This window comes from Plectropomus leopardus, chromosome 19, assembly GCF_008729295.1.
Source record: "Plectropomus leopardus isolate mb chromosome 19, YSFRI_Pleo_2.0, whole genome shotgun sequence".
In the NCBI taxonomy this organism is placed as follows: Eukaryota; Metazoa; Chordata; class Actinopteri; order Perciformes; family Serranidae; genus Plectropomus; species Plectropomus leopardus.
In genome coordinates, this window is record NC_056481.1 from 12,800,374 (window position 1) to 12,825,630 (window position 25,257).

General features: G+C 37.5%; 1 protein-coding gene across 1 annotated transcript in view; it reads left to right on the top strand.

The window, feature by feature from the left end:
* LOC121958667 (rho-related GTP-binding protein RhoN-like) overlaps positions 1–21,994 on the top strand; it is a 38,509-nt gene extending 16,515 nt beyond the window's left edge. Inside the window, exons 3-5 of the mRNA XM_042507749.1 lie at positions 11,007–11,116; positions 16,172–16,306; positions 20,925–21,994. Of these exons, the coding sequence (XP_042363683.1) occupies positions 11,007–11,116; positions 16,172–16,306; positions 20,925–21,179 (500 nt within the window). The 3' untranslated portion in view covers positions 21,180–21,994. The remainder of the gene's footprint in view (positions 1–11,006; positions 11,117–16,171; positions 16,307–20,924) is intronic.
* Positions 21,995–25,257: the final 3,263 nt, after the last annotated feature.

Below are 25,257 nucleotides of genomic sequence, written 5' to 3' on the forward strand. Positions count from 1 at the left end.
TTTTACTGAAAGCCAGCCTGGTTTTCTGTTACTAGTCTCAGTCTAAATGAAAAAAAAAATTCAAGGCAGACTTTAATAACAGGATTAGACTTCAGTGAAGTTTCGCCTGATTGCTCTGGCTGATGACAACGCAACTAAATTGTCTTCATCAGTGTCTATCAGATTTCAGTCAAGCATATAGAAAATAAAATATGCAGTGTGTGTGTGTGTGTGTGTGTGTGTGTGTGTGTGTGTGTGGTCGGTCTGGAAAATCCAAATCTGTTGTCACACTGCAAACACACGCACAAAGAGTGTTTGCCTCTTGATGTGACTGGCAGCACCAACTTCACTCATTCCTGCTTGCTGCTTTTCAGGCTATTGTTTGGTATTTGAGCAGAGGAGTGTGCATGACAACAAGCACAGTGCTCTCCAGGCACATGACTTTATGATTTATATACTGCTAAAATGCTTCATTTCACCATGAAGTTCCATCAAACTTTGAGTTAATTAGGCACTTATCCTCCAAAGTGTTGTAGGTGTGCTGTTGTTTAATTTATTTCACTTGTTGAACTATTTTGGCTTTATGTTCCACTGAGCAACTTTCATAGGGGGCCCTGCCTCCAATGCTGTATCCAGCTTTCTTTATACATCAATCGCTGACAAGAACATGAGCCTCTTGTCTATTAGTAGATGCACGCTTCCTTCTGCACAATAATATAGTTGGCAGGTGTATAAAAAAAGTAGTTCCTACATAAAACAGCTCACAACAACTATGGATCATCTTGCCATGTTGTGCTTTCTGGAAAGAGACATTGCTGCTTAGTCAAATGTGTTATTGGGCGCTTTGAGCACCACAAAATGCCATCTAGTTCCATCATATTGGAGAGAAGGCAGACATCTCTATGGGCGATATCTCCAACACTCTGCAGCTCACAGCAAAACAATCTAGACTGATAAATAGCAAATAAGAAGAAAACACGTGTCAAATAAGCTTAATAGTGCCCTAAAAAATATATAAAAATCATTAAATCAACAAATGAAAGGTTTATCAATAATCCGTTATTTGTTCGGATCTCTGCAGCTCAGTGGTTGGCTTGTTTTTATCACATGACAAACAAAATGAGAAAATGGAGAAAAATATATCAGACATACATATCACCTAAATTATGTGAAAATTGAATGCAATTCTGCACAGGGAAAAAGAGCCGGAGCAGCAGTGTCGGCGCTGCAGGGTGTCTTGAGGTGTTTATGCACATATGCTAAGTGATTATCCATGCTGAGCGTGTGTGTGCGTCTACTGAGTGGACTCTATTACTGTATGATAATCATATGAATACACAGGCTGATTTCTCTTATGTTATTAACCACAGAGTCTTATTGTCCCCACAGTTCCCACAGCATGAGTGTCGCAGTCATGCTTTATCTCAGTGGGAGGCTTTGCTTATATTTTCTGGTGGGGTGGAATAAAAATACATTCATCAATAGCATAAAATTTTTACTGCCGTTCCCTCTGTGGAGGTATTTCCAGAATTCAGAACTGAAAAAAGGTCCCAATTTCTTCAGAGGGGCATGACTGGGACAAACAGGATTTTTAATATTAATGATCATTACAGTGCTGCGGTGAAAGCTGGCAGACAAAAATGTTGTAAGAGAGGATTAATAATGATTTTTTTGTGCATCTCAAGGTGTGTTTGTGTTCCCTCTGAATCACGCAGAGCCGTGAACGCTGAAAGATATGACATGCGGTCTGATTAGTCTCTTATCAGTCACTTTACAGCTTTGAGCTTGACTAACCAAAGAAACGTATTTCCTCTGGTTAGTCCAAAAATACAACAGTGGATGTTTAATAATGAGTTTTACAAGCCCAGACAAAATGAGAAAAAATGATGTCTCCGGAACATTAAAAAATCACTAACAAGATTTACCATATTTAACAGAATAGATAACATGCCTCCCTTCATTTCGTAATTAGGAAACCTGCCCAGTGGGGCTCATTAAAGGTCGCTCATCATGAAACTTTACTTCATAACTGTACTCGCTGTGCAGTCTGGAATATACAGCCGGGTGACAAAAAAAACTTGAATAACTGAGATAAATACAACAAATGCAGACACTTTTTCCCAAAAGTAATACGGTGTCACAACAGGTTTGATGAGTGTAAAATTGATTTAATAACCTGTTTCTTTTAAAACTGTCAATAACGTTATATATATAGATTTTGGAAATGTATTTTTGGGTAAATTAAGTAGAAATATCCTATTTTGTTCATCTTTATCCTCGTTATGTGTGTAGAGTTTAGAATGAGTATTTACCTGCTTCTACTTAGTGCTGAATAATGACTTTCTTTTATTTTGTACATATTTGTCATCTATTTGCCATAAACAAAACCCTGATTATTCTAGCTTGCAATGAAAAGTTGTTTGTTGTTTGAAAAGTGTTACTCGCAGCTTTGTTTTAAAAGCCTGGAAACGAAGGCAGGATAGACTATTTAATTAGTATTCATTAAGATTTCTCCATTATTTTAATTATACAGTCCTGGATTTGTTAGTGATGTAAAAATAATCATATCATAATGTAGCATTTTCAATACTCTCTACTGCATAGACTTCTTGTATAAACTTAATTTAACTTTTTAACTTAACCGTTTAAACTTTAAATTAACGTTTAAACTTTAAATTAAAGTTTAAACGGCTAACCCCCCCTCCCCCGTAGTAGTGTTTAAAACTGCAACCATTATGGGGGTAATATATGTCATTTTGGAAGTCAGTGGTACTCAACCTATTCTGTCATTTAGGTATGAGAGAGTGTTGATAAATGCAGTACAATCACCTCATATTTTTCTCTACAATGCTAGTACTTATATAAATCAGTACATGACGTCTTTCTGTTCTTTTTACGCTTGTTAATTATAGCATATCCATCAAATTTTGGTCATTTTGAATGGGCTTCGCTGTCTTTCATAAACGTCTGAGCAGATATCTTTGGTTGCTGCAGCTATTCTCAGTGTAATTATGGGATTCAGACAAAAAACATTTTTTGCGATGAAAGTGAATTTAGGTTGGCAAGACATTCACAGTGTTGATCATTTTATCAGTCTGATCAAACACACACAGGCATTCATTCACTCTGCAGTTCCAGCTTTTTTTTTGACTGTTGGTGAGACAAAATAAGTGATTTGAATATGTCACTTTCAGCTCTAGAAAATTGTGATAATTAAAATAATTGTTAGTCGCAGCCCAACTCCCCAGAGTAGCAGCAATTTCATCACATTTGCATTCCTGGATCAAAACCTTGTGCCTACTGTACCCTGACTATGCTTTTGTCTATGAGATATGTTTGCATTGCTCTATGGGCATCAGCTGACATCAAAATGACAAATCTAAAGGATCTCAGTTAAGGGATTAAAAGTTAGTGGTAGGAACAGGATATACAAACCTGTCCACTCCTGTAATGCAGCCAGAGCTTCTGTGCATGCATGTCATCAAATTTACCTCACATTATCATGAGAAACTTGGTGTAACTACTTAAAAACATCATTTAGACAAATTACGTAAGTCTTTTATGAAGGATGAACCTCTAAACAGCGCACAAGCGGATTACATCAAAACACAAGAGGGCATGGACGGTACATGACCACCAGCCCGTTGTTGCAAGCAACCAAACACTAAAGAGCGAAAAGGAAACAGCTTTTTGAAAGGATCAAACGTCAAAAGCATGACAACCCCATGTGGAGTCACAGCGTGGTGTTGCTGTTTTCCAGACTGTCGTGCGTCAACGCATTTTTTTGTTTGGCTCCTTTTTGAGCAGAATTTAAATATATGCCTGCATGCGATCTGTTACGTCCTCGAGTTTACGAAAAACAAAGAAGTAGTTTAGTAGGATTGGTGGAAACAGTGAAGTAAATGAGCTGTAAACACTTTAAATGACACTCATTGTCCTCTGAGAGAGATGCAGTACTCCAGTGGCTGAGTGTCCTTTTGAGTTTGTTCTTGATCAGAGGGTTTTAGACAGAGACAGATGGGCTGAAGTTTCTTTGTGCGGCTGCTACAACAGCAGGAAACTTCCCATGAGGGGCATCAAACTACAGGTCCCAGAGAGGGTCAAAAAAGCTTGCAGATCAATACACATTAGCTGCTTCTCGAGTGCTAAACATGGATTAGTTGACATCATAGAACCTTGAGGGTGTGTGTGTGTGTGCGTGTGTGTGTGTGTGTGTGTGTGTGTGTTCTTATTATGAAGGGTCAGGTAAGCACCACCATTATCCAAGATGATGCAGCTGATTTTATTTACAAGCATGAATGATTTCTTTATTTCCTACGTTTAAAGTATTTAATACATAAAACATACAGCCAATAATATAATAATGATTTATTATAATGACATTTTCTCGTGGCATCAAAAACAAGACTCACTAGTACGATGTAACACAGGGTAAACCTTTTTATTGAGGTCATTTAACATTTAACCTAGATCTATTTTTTAATCTAACTTTTATTTGTAATGATATTACAGCCTTAACTTTTAGTTTTAATCATTTGTTTTTACTTTACTCATCCCTGGTGTTTATTTTTTTCTAGTTTTATTATTGTTTTATTAGTTACGCTTAACTATTTATAATTGTTTATGTTGTTATTCAGTTTTTGTCTGTTGTTCTAGTTTTGCTATGTGAAGCATTTTGGGCTGCATGTTTGTATGACAGGTGGTATATAAATAAAGTTGAGTTGATTTAGGAGAGTTAATGTCATTATACATTTTGGGAAATATATTCATTCACATTCTCTTTGTATTTTTGAGGATATTGATACTACTCTCATCTCGTCTGTACAATCAATATGGAACAAGAGCAGAACGGTGGACCCTAGTTTTTTTGATGCGTCCTGCACCATTGGCACTAGTCGAGCTTTGTTGGCTTTCTTTTTTTCTTTTTCGGCTAATTCAGTATGTTATATTTAGGTAGTTGGGGTTTTTTTTAGCTGTTGACCTCTTGAACAGAAATGTCTCGTAATCGTCTGTGTTATTCTTTGCACGGCAAATATTCTTCTGTCTTGCAACAGGTTGTGTTGGTTATGTGCTAACTGGCTAACTAGCATCTTGAATCCGTTGTGTCGGTTCCCTTTTTGAAGGATGAATAGACTATAGCCGCCTGCTGGTATGGAGAGTTATTTCCTCTAGGCATGCACCGAACATACAGTACGTACTGTTTGGCTGTTGTCTGTAATCTTTGCAGTGTGCACAGGTGTAACTTTCTGGCCAAAACGCAGGCGAAAACGTGAGGGGGCGCAGCAGTCGGCCTTCTTCCCCACTGGTTCTTTGTTGTCGGCTCAGTGTGTCTGGGCCTCTAAACTCTAAATGCTCCACTATGCTGCCCAGCAAGTTACTAACTTTGCCTGTCTGCCATTTGGTGCTGAGCTGGTAGAGTACAGTGGGTTTATCCTGACTTTTTTACTGTAAACAGCTACATGCTGCGGCTGAAAATGCTGACGAGCGAGTGAACCAAAACACTTAAGTTGTTGTCCAGAAAACCAAAGCAGCAAGAGTCTGGTGGTAATTCTCTGTGCAGACAAGAGAGTGGTGTTTTAAAAAAATAAAGCAAATAAGCATTTTTCCCAAAATGTAGTACTAAACCTGTATGTGTGTCCCTTTTAGAAACATTTTTGACATCTGTACGCCCTCCTGTATGCTGTCAGGATGGTTTATGAAACAAACCAAAAAGCTTTTGACAGCATAATGTAATAAGTCTTCTATTCAAAGCTGGTTTTGGAGGGTATCTTGTTTTGCAACTGGTGATAAGAGGAGGAAAAGTGCAGAGAGACTTGAATCTCAGGAGAGTCTTGATGCTTGTTTATTCTGGCAGTGTTAGGTAGACTGAACAGAGGAGGACTTGGCAGAACAATAAACAAGTATATTAGTGCTGAAGGAGTACCAGCTAACTGAATACGCCAGAGAAAAGCAATCAGCTAGACTCGATAGACAGGCTGCTAAATAAACAGCACACGTCGTCTCAATGGGCTGCTGGTCCTAAGTCGAAGCAAACTGAAAAGTGAGTATCTGACTGCTGCTTCAGATAACACGAGGAGGCATTTTGACAGTTTAGACTGATCCCATGTTAGCCTGATCCCTGGTTACATGCTTATAGAACCTAGCTGTTCAAAAGTTTAATCTGGATTACAATGATCCTGATCTGGAGATCCCATGTTTTGCTATTCAGGATTAGCTAATCCTGATACAAATTTTTCAAGATTACCAAATCTAGATATCCATAACAACAGGCAGAATAGCCAGCGTGGGGTATTTATTGTGTTTTTATCTAAAGAGGAAGAAAACAACACAGGGATGTAATTGTTAGAAACGTTTGACTGTGTCGTTGTAATTAGTAAGAGATAAATGAAAGTTAGAATGAATCATTTTGATATTGACAGCTATTTGGGGTATTTTTTATAGGGAAAACATTTTTGTTTTACTGCTCTGTACCGAAAGGCGTAATAGGCAGTCTAATGTCTACTTTAACTGATCAGCACCCTGGACAGTTCTTGCATATCAGTTTATTTGAAAACATCTGTGATCTAACTGAGCATATTGTTGCTGTCTAACTCTGTTATGTGTCCCAGCTTTTTTTTTTTTAATGGAGACTAGATTTCCACCTCCATTATTTCTGCTTGGAAAAAAGTGGAGAAGAGTAGAGGGAGGCTGTGTAAAATGCCTTTTTAAAATTACATTAAAGCATAATGGAGTTTCATTATGTTTTTATTCAGCAGTCTGCTATGCTCTTTTTTTTTTTTACTCCTTCTTGCCTCGGGGAAAAGTTTGAGAGAAACTTAATTTGTTTGTAACTCAGGTTTTATATTGAGCACAGTGAGAAAAGGTAATGGCAGAATGACTCACGTCGTATTCTTATTGAAGTTATTTTTCAGCTATTTCTCTCTAAACAAAATATATAGAAATTGTAATAAGTAGAAAATGTCTTTATTATTTTACATCAAAATGTATAGGATTTTCCTAACAATCAGTGTATAGACCTAGAAAGAAGCAATCCATCTCAGTCATCATTTATGAACCATTAAATGTATGTGGCTGTGTATTTTTCTGCAGAGACCCAGATGAGGTCGGGGTTTTCTAAAAAGGTAATGACCGGGTGCCTGACCATAAGCATCCACAGGAAAAAAAATCAAATATAGCGAGACAAAACACCACATGAGAGGGAATCTGGGGTGGGCTCTCATTTTTTATTTTGCTGGTGAGTGTGTTTACACACAGTAACTGACAATCCCTCGTATACCTTCAGTTATAAGACAAATACATTGTTGATTTAACCAACTGAAAGAATTTAAAAGTGCCCTTTGCAGTTTGACACTGAAAGTAAACAGAAACATTGATTGTTTAAAAGAAAACACCAAAGGACACTTTTAAATTATTGTTTTTATAGAGCAGCCAATTGCCTTTACTGATAATGATATTTTTAAGTTAAAATAAAATCAGGTACTGATAAAGTGGCCAGTACGTTTTTTTAACTTAACTTAACATAACATTTTTTGGATAAGAATCCGTTTAAAAAAATAATTTTAAGAAGAATTTTGCTTGAAGTTGAAAGAATAAATGCTCTCACAAGAAAAACCACCAAATTATGTCAAATGTTATCTCTGACAATGATGAAATGATTGTGCTGCACTGGGTCATGAAATGTGGTGTTAGTTATTTGCTGATGTTTATGTATAAAAAGAGAGGTGCTTATTGGGATAGGGCAAGCAGTCAAATAGGAATAAGAAAACAATGACTATCCAGCCCACTTTTAGTGGTAAATGGACTGCACTTGTATCGCGCTTTTACACTACATGTCTCGCAGCATCGGAAGCAATTTGGGATTTAGGATCTTTCCCAAGGAAAACCTTCCGATAAGAGGATGACCCGCTAAACCTCTGAGCCAGTCAAAAAGTTAAAAATCCTTCATTAATCCTTCTTAATTAATTAAGAGTCTTAATCAAGGTATAAGAAGTTAACTGACATTTTCTTGATATATGTAATCAGAGACACCCTGGTGTAAAGCCATAAATGACAGTCAGTTATATGATGACTTCAGGGAAAGCAAAAAAAGATTAAATGTGGAAAACAGAAACAACTATTATATTTTGTGTTGGTTGTCTCTGTACATTTAATAACAGTAGGTGTGTGGACAAATATATTGTGTTTTGCAATAGTCGGCACGAGTTCTAATGATAGCAGCTGACCAAAAAGACATTACTCTGCATAGCTGTAGCCTATATAGGCCTGGTGTACCTGCAAATGTGCTGACAAAGCAGCTCTGCAAATGACTTCTTTTACAGCGTGCCATCCTATTGCCCAGATTAGGCCAGCAGTATTTCATGAAAACAGTTTGCATGGCTTCAGGTGAGCTGACACTACAATCTCTTGTTGTTTCACACAAAGGCTGAAACACAGACTAAAAGGCTGAGCATCGGCACAAACACTTGCAGAAAAAGAAATGGCTGCTTTTTCTGAACTTTCTGGACTTTTCCGGAGACAAAGACTGAAACTTTTTAGCATCACGGCTGATCACAGATGCCTTTTGATGCAGATGTGGAGCTGACAGCGTGAAGCTACATCTGTCAGTTCACTGATGCCAGTGGGTGTGTGTGGAAGCTGTGGAGACCTGCGGGTGGTTTATGGGGGCTGTCGGATACACTTCCACTCACCCCCGGCGCCCTTCGCCTTTTATTAAATTAATCATCCTCATTTTCTGTGTTCAAACTGGAGTTACACCCAGAATATGTGAAAACACAAAAGGCTAAGTGGGATAGAGCGTGTGTGAATACAGAATGTGTGAAACCCAGGAGCAGGAATTAGTCAGAGAGAGAGGAAAAAATGGTTGTGGCCTTTAGTTTGACATTTTTGACCACAGCGACACACGTGCACAAACACATGATTTGCTTTGGGGCCAGATTTTGACAGCCAGACACAAATTGTGGTAAATATAGCTGATTGCTGAGGCACACATACACCTGTGCATTGCCCTCAAGGCGTATTAATGTTGTGTAATCAAAATTCAAAATGACTTAGAAAAAGAAAAAACATTTTTCATAGTTTTGGCTGTTCATATTATTGGTCATGATCACACCCCCATTTAACCCTTTGAAATCTAAATCTACATCACTTTTCTTGTGCTGCATTCACAAGCCTTTAACAAGTTTTAAAAGCCTTTGAAGCCTGAGCAAATTGGTTCAATTTCTTTAAAAAAATGTGAAAAAAGGCAATGAGCAACTTGGCGAGAAACATCCCGCAAACTGAAAATGAGTAGATTTAGAAAATAATTACTAAAAGAGCAAGGGGAAAATGTCCAAAAAAAGATATTTATAATTCTAATAGTATTTTTAAAATGATTTCTAAAGAATTCCTATTTTTTATTATGATTTTCAAGCAGTTTTTTTTCCCTTTCTAGCCTGATTTTTGCTTGTTTTATGTGTTTTTGTTTTTCTCATTTTCAAGTTATTTTCTTTTGCTTTTTGGTAGTTTCTAGCTAATTTTTCAGTCATTTATCCTTAAATTGTTTATAACCTTCTTCCTATATGCAAACTGACCAGAAAAATCTGAAATCTGAAAAATCGACCACATATACTTCAAGCAACAACATTCAGGGAGCCCACTGAGCCGTGAGCGAGCCTAAAGAACGGCGAGGAGCGCAAAGCTTTCTAAAAAATTTAACCAGGGTGAGCGTTTTTTTAATCAAACGACAGGTTTCTAAAGCCGTTAGCTGATGCATGCAGCAGGTTAGGACATCGTCATTGAGAAAAACTGAAACAATCTGATGTTTGCTCGCTCTTTCACATCTTGTCCAGCTGGGAGGTTTTTATAAGCTTAACAGTCAAGTGAGATCATGAGTTAGGCATATTCGATTGGGTACATTTACATAGAAGTTTGAGCACAGGATGAGTCATTTAAAATATATTAATGTTTTACTGGAAAGAAAGGTATTTTGATGTAAATATATTTGACTTTTTTTCTGATAGAAATAAGAGAAACTACACCCTGAGGAAGGTGTAAGCCAGTACACGTTAGTTAATTTTTAATGTTTCAAGCACGTTGAAATAAAGGCCTTTTAGAGGTATTTTGATTTAAAAAAGATACTTTTTAAACATATATTTTATTTTTTTTGAGGGAGAGAGAAATAAGAGCATCCATTAGTATTTTTTTAAAATAAAAATTGGGTTATTTTATTGTTCAATATAAGACAAACACTCAGTTTGTTGCTAAAACATGAATATATTCACAAATAGAGGGAAAAAAAGTCCTTGCCCTTCAATTACTAGCAAAATAAAAAAAAGTATGCACACAGCGATAGATAGTATACACTTTTAGTACCTTTGAGGTACTCTAGCGGGGATCCAAATTCTAACAAATATTTTGTTCTTATACTTACTAGAAAACTTTAACCTTTTTAAGTAAAAATGAAAACAACTTCAATGTGTGAATTGTGTTTTTCTGTTTTTGTGTGGCACCGACTCGCATTCAGTGGGGATCTATGGGAATTTTCTGCCAAACACATTTTTTTGTGAAGTTGCCAAAGCCCTGTGCACTGTGACAAAAGCACGTAGTGTTGGACACAATGAGGGAAACGGAGAGGGAATGTTGTCCCCTCTGGATAGGAATGTGTCCCCTTGCCCAGGTCACAATGCTCAATTCAGCCCGGGCCCCCGGCAAAAAAACATGCCATTCTGAAATACCAGGTGACGCTTTGTGCGAGCCATTCATTATATCACTGTCACATGTCTGTCTGTTGGCTCATTCAAGACTGTCAGACGGACAGACCAGGGGTTGTGGACCAGGCCCCTCTGTTCATTTCAAAAGCAATGAATCACACCCACTCATTGTCATCTGCTGTGGTTTAGTTCACGGTAATTACATTTAATCATAGTTATTACCGCTAAAGGTGCTCTGTGATGACTCGCTCTGTGATAAAAAAAAAAAAGTTAACTCTCAAGTCACTAAATTACAACCTGTAAATGTTGGTCATGTCTGTGTGTGTTTTTCGTCCGCAGGTTCAGCCTACTATGACAATGTGCGGCCGTTAGCGTATCCTGACTCAGACGCTGTGCTCATCTGCTTTGACATCAGCCGTCCTGAAACACTGGACAGTGTGCTAAAAAAGGTCAGTGACACTTTCTTATCTACAATATTTTTAGGGGTAGTGCAAAAAAGCCTCATATCACTAGCCTTTCCCATTTTTGTTGTGAAATGAATATCGCCAGGGCCCTCAAAGACAGAATGCACGCGCCCAACAAGAAGAACAGCGAAACTTTGTCTCTGTATAGAAAATAATACTCCAAGTCATTGTGGTGTGTATGAATATAGAATTAATATGAACATACAAATAATTATGACAAACACGATAAAACACTGAAAAAAATAACTGAAAAGCAATAATACTTATAAGCATTTTCAAATAATATCAATATTTTAAAATTTAAAAAATGTGTGGTAAAGTTTGAAATAATTTGTAAAATAATTCTCTTATACAAAAAAATTAGCAGAGTTTCTGTAAAACTGACGATCTAATTTATTCTAACTTAAAGGTCAGTGTCACATTAACAGAAGTGTGAAAGTGTCTTGTTTCTTTCTTTTTTTTTTTTTAACAAAGCTGAGAACATTTTCAAACTGCAAGCATCACAGCAGCCTCAGAGGATACGTTCTGATATTTTCTTATAAAGAAATCTGTAGGCGATGGGAAAATTTTTTGTTAATGGAAGTGTTTTGGTTTTTGTTTTTAGTCCAATTATTGTTGACCAATCACATTTGAAGAGTTAAGCAGTCCATGTGGAGAGGTGAAATTCAAAACCCATGGGCTATTGTCTGTAGATGAGTTGGCTTATTATTAGAATTTTTTTAAAATTGTATCTACATTCATATGCAGATATCTCTTTATAGCGATTAGCCGAAATGACACAAAACACATTCTTTTTCTTTGCATTTTAGATATTGACAACATTTAATTTTAACCGCTAACGGACATATGTGGGTTGAGGGTGAGTTTTTGACCTGTCCGTCTGCAGACATTCCTGCAGCACCGTCATTCATCAATGACATCATCACTACAAGACAAAAAAACATCTATCTTTTATGTTGGATAAAAAATCTACAGGGGGTCTACTTGAGAACCAACTTGAACTTTGACCTCATAAGATGACCTTAGTAATGGCGGTAAATAAACTGATCTCACAGTGCATGCCCAGAATGCCAAAGTGACATGTTGATGGGTCACTTTATTCAAAGTATAGAGACAAAACAAAGGGACTTTTTCTATCTAAGTGAGTAAGTGTATGGCAACGTGCCACCATTATTTGTTTCCATCTACTTTGGCATTGCAAGCCTCTATCTTTAAATAACGCCCTTACAAAACGCTTTTTCTTCTGCCATTTCTGACAGCCGTCTGCTTGACTAATTCTTCTGCCCTTCAATTTTGCTCTTCGAGAGACCTTTTTTCTCAATATTACTAAGCTACAAAAATACCCCTCGACTCCTTATCGTTTCTCCTTTTCCGTTTTATATCCTTTGTTCTCTTCAGTCCAATTTCTCTTCAAATACTCATTTAAGTCTCTCATGGAAAGAGATTTTTCATCTGGCATTACCCAATCTAGGATGTTATCCCAGTCTCTACCCGACTATCACCTCTTTTTTTTTTTTAACACTTCAGCCCTTGCTTTGCAGCTGGCAACATTTCTCACCTTTTCTTCATAACTTTTTGACTAGCAGCCTGCCAGCACTGCTTTCTATCTCTTTTCTGTCTCACTACCCCACTGCCTGTTTGGATTGAAGTATCAGGTTATTTGCGAAGGAAATGTTAGAGATAATGAAAGCTGTGATGAGACCATCTCTACACCTGACACTCAAGGCTGCCATATAAAGCATTCTCAACTAGTACACAATAGCACAAAAGCAGAGGATGGCAGACACACATATACACATAAACACACTGGCTGATGATTTATAGATCTATAGACCCCTACACTACAATTATAATTCCAATCACAGGTTCTACCAACCACTAATTCAGCATAGCTGAAGGCTACCTGGGGTCAGGCAGTATAAACGGATACTTTAATAGCTATGGCTGTGTATTGGTTGAGTCTGGTGATACAATATGTATCACGATATAAGGTTACGATTCAATATATTATGACATAGTGCAGTGTTTTTTAATTTAATTTAATTTCTACGACCACGCAACTATCTTAATAAAATCTCAAAAGTCAAAGTTTCAGTTTTTTAAGCTTTGAGCTATCGAATTTGTCTTTTGCATCGCAGCTGCAGTTAAGAGACGACAGGCGTTATTTTAACCATTTATAGTGCATGGTCTAAACCAGTGGTTCCCAACTGGTGGGATGCAGTCCAAAAGTGGGTTGCGGTCCATTCTGAATGGATCGCAAGTGACACCTTTGTAAAACTTTATTTTGACTTTGACTTTATTTTAAAGTATAGTTAATTTTCAGCACAGAGCTTTTATTTTGAAGCGCCGTTTCTGTTTATTTTTACAATGTGCTTAATTTATTTGTGGTCAAAGCCAATGTGTTGTTCACATTTTGTGAATATAAAAATGAGATAAAAAGTCATTATATGAGTGTCTGTGTTAAATTTTGTGGCAATCGGATTAAAAAGATGTTTTAACTGAAGCCAAAATTTTTAACCTAATGGTGGCATCTTTCAGGGACCATGTATTTCTGTATAAAATTTCATGTAAATACATGCAATAGTTGTTAAGATATTTCAGTCTGTGGTGGACTAAAGTGATGGAAAGACAGAGGCACACTGCTAACATGGCTAAAAATATAAAAAATTAAAACCCTACATGTAATAAGTGTGTATTTAAACTCCTTACAGCGCATTAAAACTCCAGAAATTCTCAGAAACATCAGTGAGAACATGACTTCAGCGTCCTCGGTAACAGCTACAGCCCTTCCTGCTGGTTTTGATATGTGTATTTTGAAAGTGCAATTACCGAGATTGATTTTCAAACTGAATTGTCAGCCGAAGTTATCGAAAATAACCAGCCTCCATTTTCTTCCTTTGATTAACCAGACACTCAGCTCCGACAGCTCGCATTCTACTTTTTATTCAGGACAAAATTCTTACCAATTCTTAACATTAACACAAACAATCAGCTGCTCTTCCCATGGGTCCTTTGTGACTCATCTAAATTGCTGCTATTCACGAGTTGCACACTGTTTGGCGGAGCGGCCTACTGAAAGGCAACAGCTCACTCTGCACAACACGCGGGAGCCCGTAACAGCGGCGACACAGGCATCCGGGAGAAAAGATCTCTTTGTAAGGGAGAACAAATGGAGCAGCAATGCTCAAAGTGGTTGTCTGTGGCATGGTGTGAGGAGATAATGACAAGTCTCACAGAGAAGAGAACGACAGAAAAAGAGTTTAACAGTTTCAGTCATGTTTATGGTCTTTCTCTGTCTTCCTCTAGCATTATGACCATGAGCGTCGTGCTGTTGTGAGCTCACATTGCAACTAACAAAACATCGATATTGTGGTGTTGTTTCAGTATTTGTCTCTCATCTGCCCTACTAGTTGTCATGTTTGGACATCATTATGTCACATGACCAGGGGTTTCAATTTCAGACCTCAGGGTCTTTTGCTGCAGGTTACAGGTGAAGGAAGTCCAGCTTTTTAGACACAAAGACACTATGATTTATGCAAATATGAGGCAGAATTTGACAACAATCAAAAGCTATCAAGACAGCAAAAATATGCAAAAACATTTAAGGTTTGCACAATTGTGTGTTATCAAAAACCTACAGAGTGTAGGTTAGCATTTTTCTTTCAAATGTAAATAAGCAAATTGTTTTCATAGAAAGTTTTTGTAGTTAAATCACTTAAGGTCAGAAAAACAAGAAATTTAGGGGCTGTTGAGTTTATCTTTACAGGGGTCCTATTATGCTAATTTTCAGGTTCATACTTTATTTTGGGTTTGTAATAAAACATTATTTACATGATTTAATGATCAAATGCCAGAATTGTTCTATATTCACCCTCTGTTTGAAAATGCTCCATGTAAGCACCTGTCTCGAAGCAGCCTGCCCCAAAAAAGCCCTTTAATAGATCAGCATTTCAGATCTTCTGCACAACGTCATTGTAACCATGGGAACTAAATTACGTCTCAATACATCGTGACATTATATACATATATGACAGAAACTTAGGAAAAGCACAACCAGCTCGCAATTTGTGGTTCTAAAAACTTCTGAGAACGATACAGTGCATCCAATGCAACGTTTTCTGTTAGTTCCCAGAACATTTTTCTGAAAGTTAGAGTAACACTCTCTTTAAACATAAAAAAATGTCAAAAATGTTTTTGTATTGTTTTGTATTTAAATATCACATTACATTATATTGTCATTTAAAAATGTTCTGTAATTTCAGACCTCAATAACATGTTCTGAATATTGCTTTTAATATGTTCGTCCTTTGATCTCATGTAACATTGTGGGAACGTTAGGTCAGCATTTAACCTTAGAGAAACATTATTTGAAATGATAAACATCCTTAAAATGTTCTTTGAACATTAGATTAAAATGTTTTATTTAAAACATTACTGCAACTTGTAGGTAATGGTAGCCAGTGTGCAAACAATGCTTGCTGGGTAATAGGTCCCTTCAAAGCAGTAATCAGAAATTGTAACTTGATTGGGATTTAAGAGAGGCCATTTCTTAGCAAATCTTAGACCACCACCTCTTAAATGAGACAATATTGGCTGACAACTACATTATGTAACGAATAAAATATGAATAACCCTATCCTCATACTGGAGCTTTTTTCAGGGTTTACACAGACCCCTTTGTTCTAATCAAAAGAACTCTTAATCCTACAACATACAATATTTTAAACAACATTGTGCTTCCAGCTTTGTGGCAGCAGTCTAGGAAGGATTTTTTCCCCGCAGTTTAGTGTGAATGAACTTGATTGGCACGCTCTGAGCCCTGACCTTAAACCCATCCAGCAGTTTTGGATGAATGGGAACAAATCCTTGCAACCAGGTGCCAAAATCTTGTAAAAGCCTCTCCCAGAAGAGTGGAGGCTGTTGTAGCAGCACATTAGTGCCCATTGTTTTGAGATGTGATGTTGTGTATTATCCCCATTTAAACCCATATTGATTTATAATGACCCTGTTCACTAATACGTGTTTTCTGCTGATACACAGTGGCAGGGGGAGACGCAGGAGTTCTGTCCCAATGCCAAAGTGGTGCTGGTCGGCTGCAAGTTGGACATGAGGACGGACCTCAATGTCATGAGAGAGCTTTCCAAACACAGACTCATTCCTGTCACCCACGAACAGGTAAGGAGTGCAGAGAATACACCGCTCATCTCTCTTTATCTGTTTGCATCAATAATGTCAAACCTAGCTTGAAATTAACTGCTGCTCCTGCTGCCTAACAGTGCAACAGTAATTTTGCATGTGTGAAGAACTGAGCAGTATTGATTTAATTGTAATTTTCCGCTGCAGTTCTTTCATTTTTCTATAGTAACACTGATTTACGTACAAATTTAATAGTATCGCCCCCGACAAATGACACCCATTACTATGTTCCCTTGTGCACATAAACAAAACTTCTGAAAATGAATCGGGAGAATGACATTTGCTCCAGATCATAACTTCCACAAATATGGAAACACAAGGAGAATAAAAGAGCTGGGACTGAACAAAGATGGAGACAAACAGCCGGATGCGCAATAATACAATTGTTTTGTTTGTGTCTTGGAGCGATGAACAGTGGCATGCATGAATTTTAATAGCCTATTTTCATGTAAATGTGAATTCACACTTCTTGGCAGCCTTTGTCAACACATTAATATTTTCTCATACCTCTGACACAGCAAAGGTAACCCCTCATTTTCTTGTCAGTAATGGCATTAAAATTGCTCCATCAAGATCTCAGATTACTTTCTCTGGATAAAGTGATTCAGCTCCAAATTAGCAGAAACCTCTGATGACTCCAAGTGTTTTCCTGAAAGTTTAACAGCAGCAGTTTATAAACTTTTAAACTCTTTCTTTCCAGCCACTGTGACTAAAATCATCATTATGAGGCCACCTTTAATTTGTTTAGCTGGATGCATACTGTAGCTTTCCAGTGCAGTCCTAATTAAAGAATACTTAAAATAATCATCCCAAAGGCACCCAAGGTATGCCTTGTTGAGTTTTCTGTTATATGTGCCCAATTTTAGCTGCATCCAAAGTGGGTGAAAACAATGACTTTACATTATTTTAATTACCTGTTTTTGCCAAAAATAACTGTTACAGTGTGAACAATCAACAGCCAAACACTTTGAGTGCATATGAGGCTGAATTGTGTGATCATTTGCTTTAGTGGCTTATAGTATTGTACAAGAGACCTTAATCTTGGTAGCAATAACAAAAAATGATCGCCTGGCATTTGCAATCTTCCGCAAACCAGCCAAGTTGCAGTTACAGTTTACATTCATGTCTGTCGAGACTCACGTGTAGCCATGACAGCTGACAGCAAATATGGATGTTAGTGCAGACAGAAAAGTGTTGTCACAGTGAAGTTCACCTTTGACCTTTTCCATATAACATGTCAACACTATTAGACATTTCTGGGGAATTTTGTCATAATTATAATATGAATTTTTGAGTTATGGTCAAAAAAATGTGTTATTAGGTCACAGTGACCTTCGACAACCAAAATCTATTCAGTTTATCGTTGAGTTCAACTGGACGCTTGTGCCAAATTAGAAGAAATTACTTCAAGGTGTTCTTTAGATATTGCATACACAGAAATGAGATGGAGGGGGTCATAGTGACCTTGACCTTTGACCTATGACCACCAAAATCTATTTAGTTCATTGTTATGTCCAAGTTGACATTTGTGCCAAGGTTGAAGAAATTCAGTCAGGGCATGCTTAAAATATGCTTTGATGAGGATGGGATACGTAAATGTGGACGAAACACCTGAAAATATCATGCCTCGGGCCACGGCGGTTGCCAGCATAGAGACACTGAGAGACAGAGGCACTGTTTTTCTGTGGTCAAACAACTGACAACACTGTAGCCATACATAAAGGTCTAGTGTGTATCATTTGGTGGCATTTAGTTTTGAGGTTGGAGAACTGAAACTTCTCACATCAGCGTGGAGGAGAGTAACAGTGGCAGACATGAAAATGTAAATTTTTCACTAATGAAAACACAGTTATGAATATTACATTCCATTTCTGGCAAAAAAATGCCCCTAAATCCTACACACTGGGTCTTTAATAGAAAAAAAAATGGAAAATAGAGTACAGGTTGGAGATGACTGGATTTGTACTTAAAAGTGTTACCATGAAGCTCTTCTTAATGGGCCCCATTCAAAGGGCTGCATTGCAAAACAGCCACAAACTGGGACCTTTACATTTCAGCCACTTGACCAACTGATGTGATCCCCGGGGGGATTCACCAGAATGAATCGCACACAAACTGTGGGACTACTGCTGTAATCGGCTTAGAGGCGTCGAAATAGAGATGTGAAGTGTTGGAACGTTTCCATTAATGCAAAAATAATGCAGCCTCCCTGGAAGCACAGCTCAAGCCTTTAATGTTTTTCATAGAGGAGGAATATTATTACCATGTCTGACTGCTAGATACTCCTACAATACGGGATATCGCTAACACTGATGGCTGAACACCCACACTGTCACACAGTGTCGAGGATTCATTGCCAAAGAAGTTGATGAATCCAATTGATGACACACTCCAGAAAGAAAGAATGAAATATAGTGAGAAACTCAACAGATAGTGAGAAGGCAGCGGAGTAGAGGTGCTATTTATAAGATCTAAAGAGGGATTGGTTAAATCGACACAAAATCTAGGCTCCCCCCTTTTTTTTATCACAAGATACACCCAAGCACAGACTCAGTGTTAGTGCAGAACAGGTAAACAGCAAAATGAAAGCGCTATATACAAGTTCAACCAGTCCAGATTTAAGATGGTGATAACCACTACTGGGAATAAGATGAGCTTTTACGCTCGAGTTTTACAGTTGCACAGATAGGCCTTGAATATTTCATAGCTGTGTGGAGGATCACAGCTTTTTGTATGCACCAGCTAGCTATCATGCCTCTGAGAGCTTAGGCTTTTATTAGGATAGGGGTGTTTACCATACATGAGCGAGACCAATAGTCTGATATCCACAAAAAGATAGGGATATCTTCTCATATGGCATGGATAATACAGAAGCATGTAACAAATGGTGATGATCATAAACTTCTAGAGAATGCTTTAGAGTAGTGTTACAAAGTCCATTGCTCACAGTACTCGATGGCAAAAACGAAATATTTCATTTTGAATCCATTGCATTACATGAGGCTTCAAACAGTATGCCGGAGGTTCAACATGGTTTAAGGACACTGAATAATGCAAAAAGCATCATTTCCACCATTACGACCCCTCTGTCGCTCTCTCACACATACACACTATTTGTTTGTCATAGCTTTAAGTACTAGCTCTCAGGAGCTCTCGAGGTGAGTCACCCTCTTTTGGACAACAAACACAAACTGAAACACAGGGCTGGATAAATGTTTGAATTTTAAAGCTACACTAATCTTTTTAATAGTTACAATGGAGCAAATGCAATATGAAAGGAGACGCTTGTAGTGATGGACCCACAAAAAATGATGACCCGCGTGCAGTTCCCCGCCACTCTGTGGAGCATTCTAGATTCTCAAAAGTGAAACTTTGGGTTTTTTTTTTTATTTTTTTTTACCTTGTCCCTTTTTTCCAATGTTTTTGTGTCTGAGTGACTGATGGAGACAGCAACTTTAGAAAATGGTCAAGTATTGAGCGAGAACTCAGCCATACAGCAGTGAAACAGGCTGCACTGTAATCTCCACAGGTAATTGTACACTGTCAACTTTCATCCATTGAAAGTGCTTGTTTTTGCCACTGACAGGCTCAGCCTCTTATTAAAACTGTCTGAAAATGTTACCGATGAGGAAGTGGAAGATGAAATAAAACAATTTCGCTTACTGTTTTCCGGTCTGTTTGTTATTGTGACCAAGTCTCGCTCCAGGAGAAGATTTGCTGTAAAATCTCGCGAGAGTTTACTTGTTATAGAAAAAACAACAATGGAAATGTTAGTGAGATTTGGAGGAAGGAGTACCAAAAAAGTTTGTTGTGTTGGAGCACAAAAAGCAAAGCGTAGTAGATTCTCAGTATCATGGCTGAAAATGGGACTTCTCCATGAGCAAGACTTGGTTACCAGGTGACCTGTGTTTTAGGGGAATTTACATAGTAACTAACAGATCAGCAAAATGGAAAGAAAAGCATTTTTGTTTTTTGTAGTATCCTTTCTATAATATTATCAGACACTTATAATAATAATCTGAACCTGTCAGTGGCAAAAAGAAGCACTTTTAATGGAGGTAAATAGACAATGCACAATTGCCTATAGGAGTGACACTGCAGCCTGTTTTGCTGCTACAGCTGCAGCGTTCTCCAAATACTGGACCAGTTACAAAAATGTTGTTTCCATTGGTCACTTAGAAACAAAAACAATAGAAAACAGGGTCCAGACTAAAAAATACCAATGTTTCCGTTTAAGCTTTTGATTTTACCACCTGCAAATTTCCAATCCAAGGCAGAGTAAGGTAAAGAAGAACAGGTCATGTCTTTGCTACCGTAGGAAAACGCAAATTTGCATGCCCCACACCAGTTGGTAAACAGACACTAAAATTAGCAACTAGCAGCTAAAGACCAAGATATTGCCTTCAAGGGGTGGTGGAGACCAACACCAGAGCTAAAAATGAGAGTAAAAATTGAATTTACATTTGAATTGTGGCCAGAAATATTGTTTGAAATGATTGTTAATTCTGCAAATAGTTTATTGGATGTGCTAGCTTTGTCTTCAGTGTTTATTCATCCTCTTAACAGACCCATATTCTGTGCTTTTCTGTGTTTTTAGGGCACTAATTTGGCGAGACAGATCGGTGCTGTGGCCTACACAGAGTGCACCTCCAAGTATTCGGAGAACAGCGTCCGTGACGTTTTCCACGTCACCACTCTGGCATCTGTGTCCCGTATCCATCGGCCTCAGCTCAAACGCGCTGGCTCACGTCGCGGACTCAAGCGGGTCTCCCAGCAGCCGCCCCGGACTGAGATTCATGAGCACCCACCTGCTATTAGAAAGGACCGCGCCAAAAGCTGCGTGCTCATGTAGACCAGAGGCTGACCAGCAGCCTGACCTGCTTGTGCTGATGGACATGAAACCATACTGCACATGAACTTAATTTATTGGTGAATTCTTGTCAGATCTTTGCACTGCATAAAGGACAATATGATGAAATCAAGAACCAATGCTATCCTGTGGAGTTCTTTGAGGATTTGTTTGTCCATCTTTAGCAAAACTCTCCTTGTTATTTCTTTCTCTGTGACCGTGTTCTCATCAGGAGAGGTCATTGTTGTGGCAAAAGCTCTTTTTCTTTAATGCTTTTACTTGAACAAGTGGACAAAAATGGTCATGAACACAAACAGGCTGGTTAGCAAATAAAACACAAGGACAGAAAAAAGTGAATACGGAGATGAAAGTGATAAAATAATAATTGGAAAGATCATTTTACAGGAACCAGCAGTAACAGTGCTGGCCTTGACCTCGGTTTTGTTGTTTCCTGTTTTGAAATGCTACTCTCTCTTTAAGTGTTTAACTAAATGAAGCACAATATGATGCACGCAAACTGTTCCGAGTTATTTGTAAATGTCAGGGAATGAACTCTGCTGTTCCACTTCATATAACGAGCTTAAAAGAAAATCTGGACAGACAAAAAACTCGTGGGCTGAGATGACACTAATTTTCTTAAACCACAAGTGCTTTTAATATTGAAAACCGAATAATCACTCACCACATAAGACTGAAGTGTTGTGAAATTAATATTGTTCTAATAATCCACACTGGGAGGAACGTCACAGAGGGAGTAAAGGGGGTGACTGTTATGTTGTACATGTGATAATTAAATAAAAAATATTTGCTCTGCTGAATGCTGGAACATCTTTAATATGTAATTTATTCGTGTGACTGATCAGGCTTTGGTGCTGAATTATTATGCTAAGAAAAGTGTATAAATGGATAATCTTTGATTCGTTATACTTCTGTCCTTAGATCTCAGTTCACTGGAGCACAGATCACAGTAGTTTTGAGCTCTGAACATTTTGTCTCAGGAAGACAAGAACATTTTTCTTTGAGAAAGCTTCTTCTGTCAGGGAGGATATGACTTTTCAGTTGAAAAGATTTCGAATATGAATCAACAGCACAGAAGTAGTAACAGTAAAGTAGTAACTTTGTTTAAATAAAAATAAATAAAGCCATACATCTCAATTATGCAAAAGACAGTGCATCTGCAATAAGTAAAAATAAAATGATACATATTCTCATAAATGAATTAAATGCCAAAAAAACTCATAATGGCAACAAACACACCTAAAACTTATGAATTATACAGAGTTTTGGAGCTAAATGCTAATGTCAGCATGCTAACATGTTGATGTTAAGAGGGTATAATGTTTATCGTGTTTGCCATCTTAATTTTACATATTAGCATAGCAAAATTTGCTAATTAGCACAGTTACAGCTAAGGCAATATGAAATATTAAGGTATTGCCAAAATGATTGGAATCAGTTTCTGGGGACCGTGCACGTCTCCACCAAATTTTATCCGACACTGTGGCTAAAAAATGCTAACATAAAAATTAATATTTCTAATTGCTCATTTTAAAATTGTGTTAAAGCAATATGGAACTGACTGGCAGCTACATGAAGGTGACAACTCAAACAATATTAGTCAAAGTCATGGATGCTGAGTATGAAGAGGAAACCTCCCATTCGCTCCTTACTGCTGTGGTCTAATCACAAACTGTATAAATGAAATTATGTCGCCAAAAAGTCTGTGGACTACCGTTTTCAAACTTCGAGACTGGTTTTTAGGCCATCTTGGTTTTTTGAGCCAGAAGTGACTATATTTGGATGAGAGGGTGGAGCTGAGGAAGAGGTGTGGATCTGACTGAGAACCTTGTTGTGACTTGTTACTAACAAGGTATCAAACCCTAAAGCATACCCTGCTATATCGTCTACTTTAGTCTAAATGGGACCATAATTTACACAAATAAACATATGGAATTGAAGTAAATGTTTACTAAGGTATTAAATCGAGTGAGAAGTAGGGCTATTTTCTCATAGGCTTCTTTCTATAAAATCTGTCCAATGCATTCTCGTTCCGAACTCATCTACACCTTACCATATGCTTCTTTAACGCAGAAGGATACCTAAAATGTCATATGTTGATGTAGAAGGTCCTGACAGAGCGGTACCATGTGAGTTCAGAGTGAGAAAGTGTTGATCTGTCCACTATTTGCAACCAGTGGAGTCGCCCCCTGCTGGCCATTAGAAAGAACGCAGGTTTTAGGCACTTCTGCATTGGCTTTACTTATCAGACCTGGAGTTAACCCACTGGTGATAATGCAAGGCAATGCGTTGACCTGCTACTGTTGACTACATAATGTCTGCAGCACATACAATATGTTAAGTGGCTTTATTCTTACAATGTATAACTAATCAAAATCACCTATTAATAAAGTGCTGTACAATTTTCAAGCTGTACTTGACTTCAGTCCTCTGAAGTCTTCCATCTCTATGGCCTTACATTACAATTTAACACTCGAACTGGTGCTTGCCATCTCCACGAGTGACCAGTCCTGACCTATTCTCTTGAGTGAATCTCCTCAGTTTTTTGCTTTTGTGTGAGATCCAGCTGTAAAATTTTGTACATGTTAACTGAGGAAAATTCACTTATTTTTGTTATTAAACTGAAATAGTGAGAGAATGCTTTTTCAAAGAGGGCTTAGTTTGCATTTGATGTTGACCATCATATTGGTCACTGTTAATATCAAAGTGATGATTTTCATACTGCCACTATTTTCACACTTACAGAAGAACTTTAAAACTTTTCAGCGAGATCATATATACACTGAACAAAAATATGAATGCACCCATTCATCAAAAGTTTAAATTAAAGATCTAACACTTTTTCTTTGTACACAAAAGATATAATATATCTTAAATTTTGGTTGCAAATTTTTTAAAATAAGTGATAATGAGCACTTCTCCTTTTTCAAAATAATTCATCCGCCAACTAATTGTTGCATCAGCTGTCGGGGTGTCTGGTCTCAGAAGATCTTGTTCCTGAGCTGCTGTGGTTACATATATGCGGTTGTGAGGATGGTTGGATATACTGCCAAATCCACAGAAACAACACTGAAGATGATTTAAGAGACATTTTACATTTAAGTGGCCTTTTTATTGTGACCATCCCAAGGCACACCTGTGTAACAATTACGCTCTTTAATCAGTATCTTTATAAGTCATATTTGTCAGATTAATGGATAAGCACTTAATAACATGGATTTTGACAAATTTTTTACCAAAATCTAAGAGAAATATACACTTTGCATAGAAAACTCATAAGAAATGCAGTGTTTTGTTTATATTTTTGTCCTGTTTAATATAAAATACATTCCCTCTCTATTTAAAATGAGCACAGCTGTACTGGATTGTATTCATGAGCCTTGTAGTTTGACCTTTAGCTGTGACTCTTGTTCCATTTGTTTCCTACCACCATGGATAATGTCCTGCAGCAACTCGCTGCCTCTGTGAGCAAATGAAAAAGTGACATTTCACAGCATCGCTGCCATGTTGCCATGCAGGGAGCGCGAGGTCGCACCACATGCCCGAGGCGAGACCGAAGCAGACCTCTAGACAGGAAGGAGAGGACGTCCACACAGACGGAGTAGCAACAATCATGTAGATATACGGCATATGACAACGTCTGCATAGTAATTTAATCACAAGTACAAGAGGTGGCGGGTAATAATAGCTGGTCAGACTCATGGATAATGATTCTCAGTAGTGTGGTGTAATTTTAAATATAGTGCATTAATAAGTTTAGTGTCCACATACCAAGTCATGTTCTCTATTATCATTATAAAGCTACAGCTCAAGGCACCAAAGATTAAAGGCTTTTTAAGACTTTTTTAAATTCCAATTGGAATTAAAAGTAAGACCAATTTTATAACTAAAACTGACAAACAATTCCTTAAATGCAATTTTGCCATAATATTTATTGTTACACAAAACATTACTTTTTTGGTGAGGTTCATGCGAGGGGAATTAGGCTGATTTTCTATATTTTATAATAATAATAATAAAAAATGTTACCACTCATTTTTATTTTACAATTCTACAATTCTGT